This window comes from Octodon degus, unplaced genomic scaffold (assembly GCF_000260255.1).
Source record: "Octodon degus isolate 3935 unplaced genomic scaffold, OctDeg1.0 scaffold00027, whole genome shotgun sequence".
NCBI classification, from domain to species: Eukaryota; Metazoa; Chordata; class Mammalia; order Rodentia; family Octodontidae; genus Octodon; species Octodon degus.
Genome location: NW_004524603.1, coordinates 11070304 through 11085836, shown reverse-complemented (window position 1 = coordinate 11085836; position 15533 = coordinate 11070304). Strand labels below are relative to the sequence as shown.

The 15533-nt window shown below is 39.9% G+C and overlaps 1 protein-coding gene across 2 annotated transcripts in view; it reads right to left on the bottom strand.

Moving 5' to 3' along the window:
• Positions 1–15533, bottom strand: part of Tpk1 (thiamin pyrophosphokinase 1) — a 428901-nt gene that overhangs the window by 193469 nt on the left and 219899 nt on the right. For both annotated transcript variants that reach the window (XM_023712886.1, XM_023712887.1), the window contains exon 6: positions 12185–12280. In XM_023712886.1, coding sequence (XP_023568654.1) covers positions 12185–12280 — 96 coding nt within the window. The remainder of the gene's footprint in view (positions 1–12184; positions 12281–15533) is intronic.

Here is a 15533-nt window from a genome sequence, read left to right as displayed (position 1 = left end):
GTTCAATCCCCCAGCACCACATGCCAGCCAGCCCCGCCCCCTGGTGGGCTGAGCTGGCCACACACACACACACACACACACATAAATAAAAATTATAAAAAAAAAAGAAGGTACTACATGAAGTCTACAACTTTTAAGTACACAAAACACAAGCTGAGCTATATATGATTTTATATCTATCTATCTATCTCTATATCTATAGGTTATAGTGAACATATATTATATATGATTATATATAATCACATACTCATATAATAGAGGGTATACTAGGGGATATATCCACCTATTGCTAAACTAGAACTACTTTAATTTATAATAGGATAAGATTGAGGTGTTTAAATAAGATTTGGCAAGTTAAAGCAGTAATGTGTGCTAACACTGGATAAAAAGAGATTATTTGCTGAAATAAGATTCTTCTATACTTCCACACAGTAATTCACTGAATAAATATTTAGAGTACCCATGTATTCCAGGGATTGTTTAAGGTTCTGGGGACATAACAGAAGGCAAACATACACGATGCCCTGCCCACGTGAAGGTTGTATTCTACTGCATGAATATGGAATGGGGACAAATATCCTAAATATGTGCATACTGGTTGATACATTGGGTCAACTTGAGAAGTTTAGAAGTTTAATTAAATGAATCAGCACAGAGCCAGGATTCTTAGTTTGCGAATATCCTCACCCTGTGCAGGAGGAGGGCATGGACATTGTGTGAGTTCTACACCTCCACCCCTGGGTGGCTTGTTTATAATATAAGGAGAGAGAGAGGCTGACTTGAAGCCACAGCTGCTGCCCCCTCCTTTGCTCTTCACTGTTTTCTGCTGCCATGAACAGCTGCTCTCTGCCATGTGCCACTCTGCCAGGGAGTGAGCCGAGTATAGACTGAAACCTCCACAAACTACGAGCTAAATAAATTTTTCTTTCCTTAAATTTGGGTGTCGGGTATTTGTCCTAGCAATGAGTGAAAAGTAACTGAGTCAATGTGGTACAACAGATGGCAAAGAGAGCCGTGAAGAATATTCAGCAGGGCACAGAATAAGAACACCTGAGCCAAGGGATTGCAAAGGTGGGGCGAGGGTGCCACTGAGGTAGAGGACTGCAGAACACTTCATCAATATGAATATCATTCAAAAAAAAAAAAAAAACTATAGTAGTGTCTCAAGTGAAAGCTAAACTGTGAAACAGAAAAGGAATATAGTAAATACTTGCTTAGGAGTCTACCAAGAAGGAGAGCCGGATCAATTATGAAGGTGAGGTATAGCATTAATTGTAATCTGAATTGTTCCGTGTCGTATGTATACCTCCTCTGTGAGACCCATGGCTCTTTCAGATCAAGGACTTGTCCCAGATTCAGAGCATTCTGACTTAAACAGAAAAGGATCTACACAGCTGTCTGCTAGGCTGATGGAAGAGGGTTCTTCGTGGTTCCGCAGCACATCTGAGGGAAGAAGAGCACCTACAGATCCCTTAGCTGAACTCCTGTCCGATGTGGAGTAACAGATGAGCCCATGGTGTCTGCTCAGAGATTAGAGGGGGCAGAACACATCTTGAGTTTTCTCTCCCTCCCGAAGCAAGGCGCTGAGAAAAAATGATCGCGGGATGGTCCGACTCACAGGCCAGTTGGATTCCATTATTAAATGCAGAGGTACCATTTGCAGTGCTTCGAGGGTAACACAGGCAAGTTGCAGGCCTCCCCTGGGACATATGGGAACGTGGGAGGAGTTTCTCTTCATCTCATGTCTTTGATATTAAGAGTATTCTTATAAAATCATGCTGGTTCTAAAGAAACAGTGAGTCAGTGAGCAACCTATATCTAAGTAGCTTGGGAGACCTCCAATCACACATTCTAATTCTAGACTCCTATTATTCTATGAAAGCTACTGTGCCACAGGATCACACTACACGGTGCACGCCACACCATTACTACCACCGTTGCCACTGTTAAAATTCTGTTTTTTAAAAATAAGGACTTAGTATAGGGCTCTGAAGTCCTTTATCTCCTAATTCTACTGTCAAGAGATTAGTATGTTTACACACTATAGGTTAGAGAACAAAGTAAATAACTTTGTCACACAGCTAAAAAGCGTCACACCTATCCCTATCCTTAGACATCTAGCTTCTGCAGTGCTCCACAGAGTAGTATTTTAGAAAAGCTTAAGATTATTGCTTCTATATCTTGGCAAAGGGTAGCAATCATCACGCATGCTGTTACAGTTTGTGTCTAGGTGTCCCCCCAAAGCCTCATGTAGTCATGAGGCAGACTTCTAGAGGTTGTGATTGATTCATGACCTAGTGCTGAAATTATGGGTTTTAAGTACTGCTGGGATTATGGGTGTGAATGCTACTGGGATTACGGGTGTGAGTGCTGCTGGGATTACAGGTCTGAGTGCTACACCCTGCCTGGGGCGGACAGCCTGAATGCAACACGAGGAAGCCACACTTGCTCTCTGTTGCCACTACCGCTGCTCCTCCCTTTTCCCTTTGCTCTTTACTGCTTTCTGCTGCAGTGAGCTGCCACCCTCTTCCTTGTGCCACTGTCCCTTGAGCCAGCCATCTACGGACTGAAACCTCCAAACTGTGAGCTAAATAAACTTTGCTTTCCTTAATTCTGCATGTCGGGTAAAATTTTGTCCCAGCAATAAGAGAAAAATAACGGAGACACATGCTAACTAACAAGAGACCCAGAAAGCTCCACATGCCAGTTGAGTTTTGCAAAAATGTCCTCTGGAGTTTGTAATGATGTCTCTGCAAATGCCTTTATTCATGGAACAAGTATTTATGAAATAAATAACAAAGAGATAAAAGATTCAGAACAGATGCAACTTGAAGGAGTAGCATCTGAGCTTCAGTAAGAGGTTGGACTGAAGAAAACAAACCGAAGGTGTTAAAGTAACCCAGGTAAGAAGTGATAAATGTCTGAACTAGTATCGTAGCAGTAGGACTGCAGGGAACAAAGGGTGCAATAAGGAGCACAGGATTTAAAGGCACTGTGTGAGGAATCGCTGAGGAGCTTGGGGGATGAAAGGTGAGACTACTCTTCAGCTTCTGTCAGGTGGATGGATAGGAATGCCACTGAGTGAAGGAAGAAAGAAAGACAGAAGGAAAGAAGGAAAGAAGAAGGAAAGAAGAAGGAAAGAAGGAAGGAAGGAAGGAAGGAAGGAAGGAAGGAGAAGGAAGGAAGGAAGGAAAAGAAAGAAAGAAAGAAAGAAAGAAAGAAAGAAAGAAAGAAAGAAAGAAAGAAAGAAAGGGAATGAAAGAAAGACAGAGGAAAGATTTCTAAGAGAAATGATGAATTTTGCTTCAAACACTAAAATCAGGCTGTCCTGGCCTTCCTTTCAGCAGGAAAAAATGTGGCTTTGCGATTTAGGGTTAGGAGTAAAAATTAGATAGTTAATGGCACAGAAATGCAAAAGAAGCTGAAGAAAACAAGACGAAGAAGATAGTGGAAATAAAGAAAACATTTCTGGGTCGAGGACAGAATGCTGAGATGCAGAAAGCTGAATCTCCTGGAGTCCGTTTTGATGAAGACAGACCATAAGGAGTTGTCTAAGTCCTACTGCATTTTGCAGCTCATCCCCAGAGACAAAGGGAAGGTTGAGAGGAACCAGTCTGTCCCTGCAGTTTGAACACCATCAATCCCTAAGGTTTCTAGCACGCATGGCTTTCATATCAAACCGTCACCTCACACACAGCAGACCCACCATTTGAAATGTTTGAAGCCACGATTTTAGGGTGAGAGAGCCCACGAGAGGCACTGTTGATTTGCCCAAGTCTAAGAAGCATTTCCCTTTATTGCTTATTATTGAGTCATGTCATAAAAAGATGAAGCTAGTTCAATTTTATTCTAGAATAATTCTGGATTTACTAAGAAGTTTCAAAGAGAGTTCAGGTGAAACTTCCTTTCACCTAGTGTTTCCATTTTAAAATTTTTATAACCATGGTACACCAATCACAACTGACACTGGTTACCACACAAGAATTTACTCACATGATATCAGTTCTCTACAATGCTCCTGATCCATTTTATTTATATTTATATTTATCATTTTTTAAATGTATTTGGTTGTTACAGGGTCTCACTACACAGCTAGGACTCATAGTGATCCTCTTGTTTCCGGCCTCCCCAGCTCTGGGATTACAGGCGTGTGCCACTATGCCTGAACTCTGGCTGCTCAGCCTGCCCTGGGGGCGGGGCTGACAAGGCATGTGGTGCTGGGATCGAAATGCGGTCCCTGTGCTTGCCTAAGATTGTCTAAGCAGTCGCTTTAGTCTGCTGAGCTATCTCTCTGGCACCCCTTTGTCCATTTTAGTGTAAGAAAGTAAATACCTTATTGCAGTGAGTTATCACGTTTTCTTTTTCTTTCTTTTTTTTTTTTTTTGGTAGTACCAGGGGTCAAACTCAGGACCTTATACTTGCCAGGCAAGCACTTATTCCACTAAGCTATCTCCTTGGCCCCCTATCATGTTTTCTTGTTCCCTACCATCTGCGACAATTTACCCATTTTCCCCCATGACCTTGAAAACACTGGTCAGGGTAACTCCCACAATATCCATCAATTTGAGGTTCTCAGAACTTTTAAAGAGTAAACTGGAATTCTGTATTCTAGGAGATGAAACTACACGAATCCTTCTAGTCCCACATCCATATACAGAGTATGCGCCAGCAACATGCCTTATAAGTAGTGACCTTAAGCTTAGTTACTTCACTAAGGTGGTCATCTTCCAGGCTTCTCTAGTCATATCAGTAGTATTCCTATTCCAGAATACTAGTACATACACACACACACACACACACACACACACACACACACCCCATTCTGCTTTGGACCTGTTGAAGATACTGGTTCATGAAAACAAGCCATGCTGAGATACCCGCATACCTTAGAAGAGAATTCTTGGGGACCTGCCTTGCTTCCTCATGTAACCCTATATGACAGCTCTTTTGTAGTAATGAGCAACTAGTTCAGCCAGTTGTAAGCAGTCAGTCCTACAACTGCTTTTCAAGTGAGAAAAAAAAAAAAAAAAACAACAGATTTTCAGAAAGTGTATAAAGTCATTAGAGCATTACAAAGTGATGATGTACAGCTAAATCACATGCTGATAACTGGTGCTAGTCTGAAACGCAAACAACTTGCTGATGTACAAAGGTAATAGACTACCTGAGAAATGGCTTAGTAGCATTACACAGGGAGATAATGTATGATTTCTAATTAAGGTCCTCATGGCCAAGAGGTGAGAACTCCAAGACATAAGTAAGGAACACAGAAACTACTCCACTACACTTAAATTGTGTTTCAGTATTTACTCAAGCTATTAGTAGCTTTAAAATGAATTTTAAAAATACTGTATATGTAATGAACATATGTTCTTTATGTATTTAATTTGTAGTTAATAATTATGTGTATATAAATAAAACTCAGGTGTTTTTCATTTCTTTTCCTAGTACCTATTTAATATCATACATCATTTGGCTTAAAAATGTTTAAAAATCAAGATAGCATAAGTGGCTATGGTGTATTGTAGTTCTAGTGAATGAAACCAGTATGAGTGTAAATTTCTAAACTATGTAGACAGAAATTAAAGGCAACATCTCAGCCCAAAAGACCAGCAATTGAAGTAACTGATTGTACTATCTTATATTACTAGTGAAAGTCTTTTTTCTTCTTTTAATGTATTTGGTACAGGTTCTACAGGGTCTACAGGGTCCCAGACTTGTATCTTTTCCTGTTTTCAGCCTCCCAAGGACTGTGATTACAGGTGTGTACCACCATGCCCAGTCACAGTGTGCCCCAGGGGCAGAGCCAGTACAGCATGCCAGGGATTGAACCCCAGCCACTGCGCTCTGCTGAAGCAGGCACTTTAGTCCACTGAGCTATCTGGCCGGCCCTACTAGTGACGGTCTTAAAGAGACTTATCATGTTGTTCTTAGTGCCTACAAGCTAGATTTATTTTTGCTCCCACCTAAAGAATGTGCACATTTTTATATGTTTGGAGAAACAGCATTTAATGTTTTCCACTGAATCTGGTGGGTTAAGGTTTCAATTGTGTATAACAGAATTAGAAAATACATGTATTTTTAAGATTCAGACATATTGTCAGGCATTGAGATAAATAACACAACAGCATGAAAGAAAATCACTGTAAAGTCACACAGGTGAGACAATCCTTCTGCAGAAGAGTTGAGGGAATTAGGTTGAAGATGGATAAATAAACAGAGATAATTTGAGGGAATTTTTAAATTAATCATGTAGTCTAACTCTTTTATGATAAGGAGAGAACATAACCTAACTTCTCCAAAATTTTAATATGATTTCGTAGTACAGGACCTCAGCATATTACACATCACTGGGCATTCCACTTACATATTCTAATCAGAATATCCATTCATATTAAGATTTTTCTTATCCTTTTATTACAAATTCATTTATAACTTACTTAGCAGAAAGCCAGAAATATATGATAATTTTTCTTTTTAAGAGCAGAATGTTTACTGGGAGAAAGAAAGACAGCAGGGAGACCCGAGGGCATTGCCCCAATATGTGATAACTTAATGGGATTTATTAGCAGAAGCATAAAGATTATTTGATAGTGTTTTTATGTATTTTAGGAAGAAACTTTAAATTCTTTATGATCACATATTGAGACAGGAAAAATTACATAGGGGAAAGTTGATAATCTGATTTATTTTCACTTGTGATGAAATACAAAATATTGTACTTGTAGGATAGATGCAAAATCAGACGGAAGCTCACAGAAATGCTTTTTCCTCAGATTTAGCAAACAGCAGTTCCCCCTTACTCATGGAAATGCGTTTCAAGGCCCCACTGGCGTTGGAAACTATCGGTCCCATCAACCCCTATGCATACTCTGTCTTACTCCTCCAATAAATACACACCTATGATAAAGTTCCATTTATAAATTAGTCATAGTAAGTGAATAACAACAATAACTAATAATAAATAGAGCAATTAGAACAATACGCCAGAATAAATGTGGCATGACTATAAGATACAAGAATTTCTCTTTCTTATTATATCAAGTAACAGGTTCTCCCTCCTCCTCCTCCTCCTCCTCCTCCTCCTCCTTCTTCTTCTTTTGCAGAATTGGGGATTGAACTCAGGCCCTTGCACTTATAGGCAAGCACTGATTCTACTAAGCCATCTCCTTGGCAAACATTCTTCTTTTTTTTTGGCAGAACCAGGGATTGAACTCAGGCCCTTGTGCTTGCCAAGGAAGTGCTTATACCACTGAGCCATCTCCCCGGCCCCAGTTTTTCTTCTTGAAATGTAAAATAACCCAAAGTCGAAGGTGAATAGTGTAGGACTTATGATATAGCAAGTATTAGGTTATTACTTCAACGGAAGCCCTGTGAAAATATCACAGTTAATCTATTAAAGACTAGATTTCTAGAATTTTACTGGTTCTGTTCACAATTTGGTTCCCATAAAAGAAACATCCACCATAATTTTCCTTCCTTTCACAAACTCCACCTCAGGGGATGAACACAGCCATAGTCGTCTTCCCTGTATGAATGTGAGTCCACCCATCTTCCCCAGAATAGTGGCATAAATGAAGTTCGTGAAGCAAGGTACCACTGTGTGTGTGTGTGTGTGTGTGTGTGTGTGGGTGTGTGTGCGTGTGTGTGCACGGTGTGTGAATGACAAAGCAATGATTCTCATTCCAGACATCCCAGAGGTACAATGAGGGGCAGTGTGAAATTTCAACATGCTACTTAGAATGGCACAAATTGTTAAAATACTAATTATCTCTGGAATACACTGTTTAGTATTTCCATCTACAGTTGACCACAGATAACTGAAACTGCAGAAAATGAAACTGCAAATAAGGGAAAATGACTATATCCGTGTATTTCAGTCTAAATGAGAGCTGTGTTGAAAAGTTTAAATTGTGAGTCATGTAGCTTTCACTCTATGCTTATTATTATTATTTCTTAGCGTAGTTGGTACAGGATCTCCAGGACCTCCAGGGTCTCACCACACAGATGGGGCTTGCTAGTGATCCTCCTGTTTTCAGCCTCCCAAGTGCTGGGTTTACAGGCATGTGCCACCACGCCCAGTCTCAGTCCCTATCTCAGCACATCTTGGGGGCAGGGCTGGCACAGCATGCCAAGGATGGAACCCTGGCCCCTGTGCTCTGCCTAAGCAGGCGCGCGCTTCAGTCTGCTGAGCCATCTGGCCAGCCCTCACTGTATGTTTTTTTTTTTTTAAACACCAAACTAATCCTCAAAATCTTCACCATGAATCTCTTCAAACTATCTGCTATCAGCACATGGAAGGTGAAGGAGTTAAGAATACGCCATCCCAAAAACTGCTACGTTAACATACTGAATATTTAATTTGAAAGCACTTTAAGAAACAGCAGATATAAAGAGATTACTCCATCATACTGTTTCTTAAGAGGAGGAGATAAATTTCTCATGTGGAAGAGGCAATGCCTTTATCCTCAAGCATGAGAAATCAAGACCAAAAGAATTTTGTGCAGAGCTGGTTAAAAGAACTTGTCTGTTAAACTTCTCATTTTTAGTTGCTTCACAATTTAATATTCTCTGCTCAACCCAGTACATAAGTAAATGATTCTTTTTCATTTCACAAAGAACAGATAAAACAAAATTTGATAACAAGATGACAGGAAAATAATAATAGGTAATACATTGCATATTATAAAGTAGCTACTCAGAACCAGTTATGGGCATAAAAATTCTCTAATCAATATTAGCACAATCCTCCCTTTTCTATGAACTAAGAGACACTACTAGTATAACTGACTTGGGTAACTGATTCTAGAGGGGCTGGAGATAGCTCAGCAGCATAAACAGTTACCCGGCAAGAGCAAGGTGCTGAGCTTGATCCCTGATACAAAAAAAAAAAAAAAGGAACTGACTCTAAATACCATTCATTTCCTTTGCATGGCTTCTGTGCCATGTAAAATTTGTATTAAATTAAGGTGCATGACGTGCTCCTACCGATCTGTCTTGTATCAACTTAACTCCAAGGCTCAGGCAGGACCGTGCAAAGATGGAATTCTACTGACCTCACAAAGACTGTTGGTTTATTCTACACACTGTGAAATCTCTTGAAAGATCTTCTCCCCTTGCTGCCAAACTTCCATTTGTTTACTATTTTTCAGCTTCTCTGATTGTAGAAGACCAAATACTCACAGTGCCCCTCTTCTATCCTAGGACACCATTACACTTCCAAGGAGCAAATGCAGCTCCAGCTCCTGGGCTGCACCATCAAGCCGGGGACAGAAAGTTCAAGAAAATGTTTAAAATTGATCAACCAAATGACCACAGGCTTCAGAATGCTCTAAGGGAAAATTAGAGGGAAGCATGGAAATATAGGGGAGCAGAAGCTAATAAAGAGTGGCACTAAGGAAAGTCAGACACATGGTCTAGGCAAAGAGAAGAAGAAACAATTCCAGGCAGAAAGGCAAACACATAAGAACACCTACAACTAAGTGAATGGGGAAAATGCAGCGTATTTCAGGAACAAGGAGAAAGATTAACACTGGACAATGCTAGCGAATGCATTGGACCTGCAGTGGCTGCAAAACAGCGCATTTCCCTGCAAGCTAGAACTCGCTGCTAAGCTAAGGCGAGGGCAGTGAGCTGCCCTGACCCAGCTTCAAATGCTTCAGGCTGCAGCATTTCACGCCAAAGCCCACCACAACTTGTGAGCCACATCTGCATTCCTCCTGAGCAGCTTCCGTTCTGTCATTAAACACAGCTGAATTGTGGGGTTGTTGCTGTTTCTTCCCAATGCGAGTCTCCTCTCAGGTACCCTTACTCAAGATTATCAACAGATTAGCCACATCCCGCTCACATTTTGTTTAAGATCAGTCCATCTTCCCCCAGTCTGAAGGTCTTTCTAGAGCCTGAGATACTATCGCTGAGTCTGGGATACAGTTCTTGAAGCTGATGCAGAAATGGGAAGCAAGGAGCATCTGAGTAAAACAAGCTGAGGCTGGGCTGAATGAGACACATCCTCAGATGCTGCCAAGGGACCTTCAGCTACCTAATCTAAGTATTCACAGTGCCTAAAATTCTACTCATGAACATGGAGGATGACAAGGACCAAGGAACCTTGTGGAGAGGGGAAATCAAACTATAAATGGTCAGTTGGAAAGAGGAAGCTTAAAGGCTCGGAATAGTGTTTATTATGTGAATCAGAAGCCAAAAAATAGAACTGAAAGATTTGAAAAACCTGAAGTTTGATTAGAGAAAAAGCACAAGTCAAGCTGAAGTCAAAGAGGACAAGACTGCTGAAGATACTAGTGCCACTAAAAAGAAATCAAGCACTTTGCCCCAGGACCAACAGAAAGATGCTTGAAGGTGTCTCAGGAATCAGCAAGATCTCACAGCACAGGGCTGAGTTCATTAAAAGATGAAGTCTTTTGAAAGCCTCTGCTTTAACAAAAGAGGCTGCAGACATTCTGTATATTCAGAATTACCCATGGAAGTGTTTCCCCCTTGTTCATCCAACCAAATACTCAGAAGTCGCTGCAGCCATGGTCCAAGGGGACCTGGTAACTGCTCACATGGGCAGCAGACTTGGCTGTCATCCACATGATGCCGATTTTGCAGGCGCGCAGAATGCAAGAGTTACAGGATCCTGAAGGCTTCCACCTAGATTTAAACTGAAGGCCTAGAAGTCCACACAATGTGTGATGGGGGATAAGCCCTGCCAGGAGCCCCTGAAAGAGCCATACGTGACACTGTGGGAATGAGTCTAAAGCTTCACTGGAAATCACAGGAAGCTCAAGATTTTAGGGATGTGAAAAGTCAGCCAAGGAAAACTGAACGTAGTGAGCAGAGCCAGCCCAAGGGAGAGGCCACACGAGGAGTGACCAGCAAGGTCACAGGAGTGAGGCTGGCTCTGCCCTGCAGAGATCGCATCACGGCACCACATTCCCTGCATGCTGCTCGGGGAACCACAGGGCTTAATGTCTGCTCGTTGGTTTTCTGCCTTGCTTTGGTCCTAATACTTTCTGTTCCACTGTTCTTCCCCTTTGGCATGGAAAGATAATGGTTAATGGGAAAAAGGGGCCACCATGTCTTGGAATTACATAACTTATTTTTTTACATTTTACAGGTGCTTATAGGTAAAGGTTTGCTATGAGCCTGCGAGCAGACTAAACTTGGAATCTGAGCAGCGCTGTGACTGCTGAGACTTTGGTACAAGAAATAATGCATTTCTGGTTGGATGATTATATGGCGTATAATTCCACAGTATAAGTCAAATTATGACCTTGTTGTCCCTATTTGGAGATTAAGAAGTGCCAAGGAGATGTGTTTGGACACTAAGTTGACAATGGCGACACTTTTGACGATTAATCTTGACTGACTCGAGTCACATAGGAGCTAGCAAAAGAGGGTTCTGGCTGTTTCTGCAGTCATGGGGCTCGACCTTGGGGTGTACACAGTCCCTGGGCTCCTGGGCTCTGGTGCTGTTTCCTGGGTTTCTGGAGCTGAGCAGCTCTCTTTGCCCTGCCCTTCCACCACGGTGTCTTGGAGTGAGCTGCCAGGGGGCTGAAGCCACAGGCCAAAATAAACCCCTACTCAGAAAACAAGAGTTTAGATTTAATGTATCATTAAAATCATTTCTGAAAAATGTAGCAAGATACAGGCTTAGTTATTAACTAATGAATGTGATTAAACACTCAGATGAAATACTATGACTGAATCCCTTTAAAAATATACAAGTGGCAAGTAGATTTTTCTCCCATTAAAAAAAAATAAGGGCGCTATTTTGTGTGTTTATATGGAGCTGCAATGATGGCTGATGGGCCAAGTCAAAGGCCTGTTTATCTGATCTGTGCATGCGGTATGCAAAGAGATATATTACAAAACACACACACACCCCTGCACAGCAACAAGCAATTAGAGATGAACAATCAATTCTGATCCTGTACACAGTCCAGTTTACCCACTTTATTCTTTGTCACTGTAAGATGTGTGAATCTGTGACTTCTGATTTACATGGGCCGGTTAATGCGTTAGCATCCCAACCCACAGGTGCTTCATACATAGAAGTCATCACATAAGTTCAAGCAGAAGATCACAAAATCATTACACATTTCAGATAGGCTACCACTTACGTAGGGCATGTCAGAACCTCGACGGGAATACCTTTAACTATTAAATAAAAAACACAGCTTACCTGCAGACCTTTTTCTTGTATCTTTTTCTGAAGGATTTGAAGGCACTTGGTAAAGTCAGTGTATTCCTGATCAGGCGTTAAAATAAGCTCACAGCCCTGTGTGTTGAAGGAAAAGATACGAATAAATGAAGACTTCGATCTCATGAACATAAGCAAGGGCTATCCGAGGAAAGACAAGTTAACAGACATGTTCCATTAGGCCTACGTGGTTGTGTTACCAACAGAATCATTGTCATTGTCTCTTTATTTCACATAACAGGATATTTAAGGAGCAATGTTAGAATACTACAATAGTGGGCTGATTATGGTAGTCACTTTTATCAAGAAATGATAGAGGACACTACATTGTGGTTTTTAGTGATGACATTAAATATAAACATAAGGACCTTGCACAAGTATAACAAATTTTATTCACGGTGGAATTATCTGAAATTGAAAGGAAAGTATTTTCAAAAAAAAACTTAAGTTCTTTAAGAAAACCTCACGTTTACTTACATGGATAGAATAGGTAATGTTGATACCGAAATAATGATAAAAATTTACATTTTATGTAAAATCAAGCTAGCTGTCCTGTAAAATTTCCTTATATCCTCTTCTCATATGAAAAGCAGCACAGAGCTATGGAGAAGGGAAGGTCTCTTTTATTATTTTTTAGACATAATTAGGAGAATTTATAAGTTTTCTGTCTATTCTACAATAGATAGCCTGCATACCGAAAAACACTGAAACATATTTATAAATACAAAGCCATAAACATGTCAAATTCTGGTCACTACTGAACTTAGATGCCTAGTGAAACTACTTTTGAAATGACACCTTCTCCTCCAATGTCACTCGGAGGAAAAGGTATGTTAAACTAGACCAGGATGGAACTTCGGACTCCTTAATTCAGGAATAAAACAATTCTTGGACTCTGACAAACAGCTGAGTAAGGGAAAGTTAAATATAATCTGCTCTATAAAGTTGCTATTCAAAGAGTTTTCAAGGATACAAAATACCCATCCGACCTCCTAAATTATTCCAAGAACTATTCTCAGTAGATTTAAAAGTTCCTCTTTTACCTCAAGGTCTTTTTAACTGTGTCAAGCGCAATCTGTGCTTCATTCATTTATGGCTGTCCTATGATATAGTAGTGACCAACAGAAAAATTAACTTCTCATCATTCAGAAATATATTATGCTCTGAAAGATGCATATGTCATCTTTACACGATTGTCGACATACACTTTCTTGACCCTAAAGAACTTTGAAATTTACTACGTAATCACTAAGCAAGGGCATAAGGAAGTGACTTGCTTCAGGCGAGCATGTGTAAGAGAGAAGATCTGAGCACACGCCACAGCATACAGGAATATTATCTAGACTGAAGAGACCGCATTCACCAAACCAAAAATCATCAAACTGAAAGTTCCTTGAAAGCAGGAACTGTTTTATTCATCGTTGCTTTCCAGTGCCTGGGGTGAGGACAGTATACGCCCAATACCTATATAAATAGTAATTTCAGGGAACAGAAATGAATTTCATTAAATGATCTTTATAAAAGTGTTTACTAACAAAGAGCTAGGGCAGTGGTGACAGATCTCTGGCATGCATGCTGCTGCTGCTCACTATTTGTTATCATTGAGAGCTCTAAAGGATTCCCAACACCGGGCTGGGACAACAGAACAACCTCTTGCTAAATATAACAGCTATGACCAGGGACGAGTATCTTTCTTTTGTAAATACTGACAATAGAGATAATCACACAAAAGGAAATAAAATCGGACAGGCAAACAGAAACATCAATACAAGAGATGATGAACAGATCACTGTCTGTCTTTGCAGAATCAATGCAGAACCACATAGAAAGTGGCAGATGAACAGAACCCAAGGAATAATCTAAACCAGTGGAAAATCGTGTTGAGAAATAAAAAACAAGGAGTAAGACCTGAGTTACTGGCCATTCACTAGCTAGGCAGTAATTAGCAGCAATGAGCAAAACAAGTCACATGAAACATGAGCAAGAACAGATTATTCAACTGTACCTCATGACTTAAAATTGATGAATAGAAAAATGTAGGTCAAGATGGAGGGGGATCTGATACCTCAACTGACACGTCTACAAACTCTAGTTGAGGTATTTAACCACTATTCAAAGCTACTTAGAATTGTGTGTAGCTTAAAGGATTCTAAACACAATGTAAAAAAGAATTCAATGAAAATGGAAAGCTCTTACAGCTCTCTCTGCGTTTAACATTGACAAGAGAGACCTGCAAAGGGAAGTACAAGGCACAGGGAACAATAGGCCTTGGCCCAACTAAGTGTGGCTTCCCTCACTGCTGGGTCATATGGCAACATAATAAGATCTAAGGAGAAGAAACAGAAAGCTGAAGACAAGAAATACCAAAGTCCCTAGACAAGGGATAGTGTGGCATCATGAAATGCTGACATGAATCTTACATATTAATAATCATATTTTATGTGGCATGGAAACTAATTTCACTGGGGTACTGAAAATTTTCAGTGATTTCATGTTTTCTTTAAAACAGAAACTAGAAATCCTTCATACTCCCAATTCAAGGACGTAGAAGATAATAAATGGATTTTGGCCAATTAGGAAAATAAGGCAGCAGAAAAGTATAAAAACGAGGTATAAAAAGTAAAGCCATACTAACCTGCTGAGCTGTAAAAGGCTCAAGTTAACAACTTCTGACATCTCCAGTCCTGTGGATAACCCACTACTATTATGGAATACTGGACTATATGGGATTACTTTACTGAATTCACGCACCTACAATAATTGAATGGCAATGGAATACTCATCTCTGACAAAAGTAAACAAAAAAGGGGGATATAAATGAAGGACCATTTTGTAGTGGAAAAAAAAATATATATATATATAGATATACAGCTACTTTCTCTTAGTTCAATGAGAAGAAAATTTGTACTAATAGGGTTTAGACAAGATATCATGTCTGCACCTTGTATTATGAATAACGACTACAAAGACAACAATATGCAATGTATTAATTACTATAACTCTTCTTATAACCTGTTTTGAAACTCTCAATGCTATTTCTTTCTCAATAAAATTAAGATTAAAAGAAGGAAAATATAAGACTTGCTAATCAATAGTTGACAATACTTGCTTCCCAATGCAAATACACATTTTACTTTCAATGTTGGAGAAATATTGCTAAAATATAAATAGCAAAATTCTTTAAAATAGTCTTAAGGTATTAAGGTTTGAGTGTAAATTTTTAAGTACTACTATCTGTGAATTTTTTTAGTTGAATGAATGAAATGAATTTGGGGGAGGATGCCAACATTTTGTGAACCAGAAGAGAGATATTTATATATTCATTCTTTCT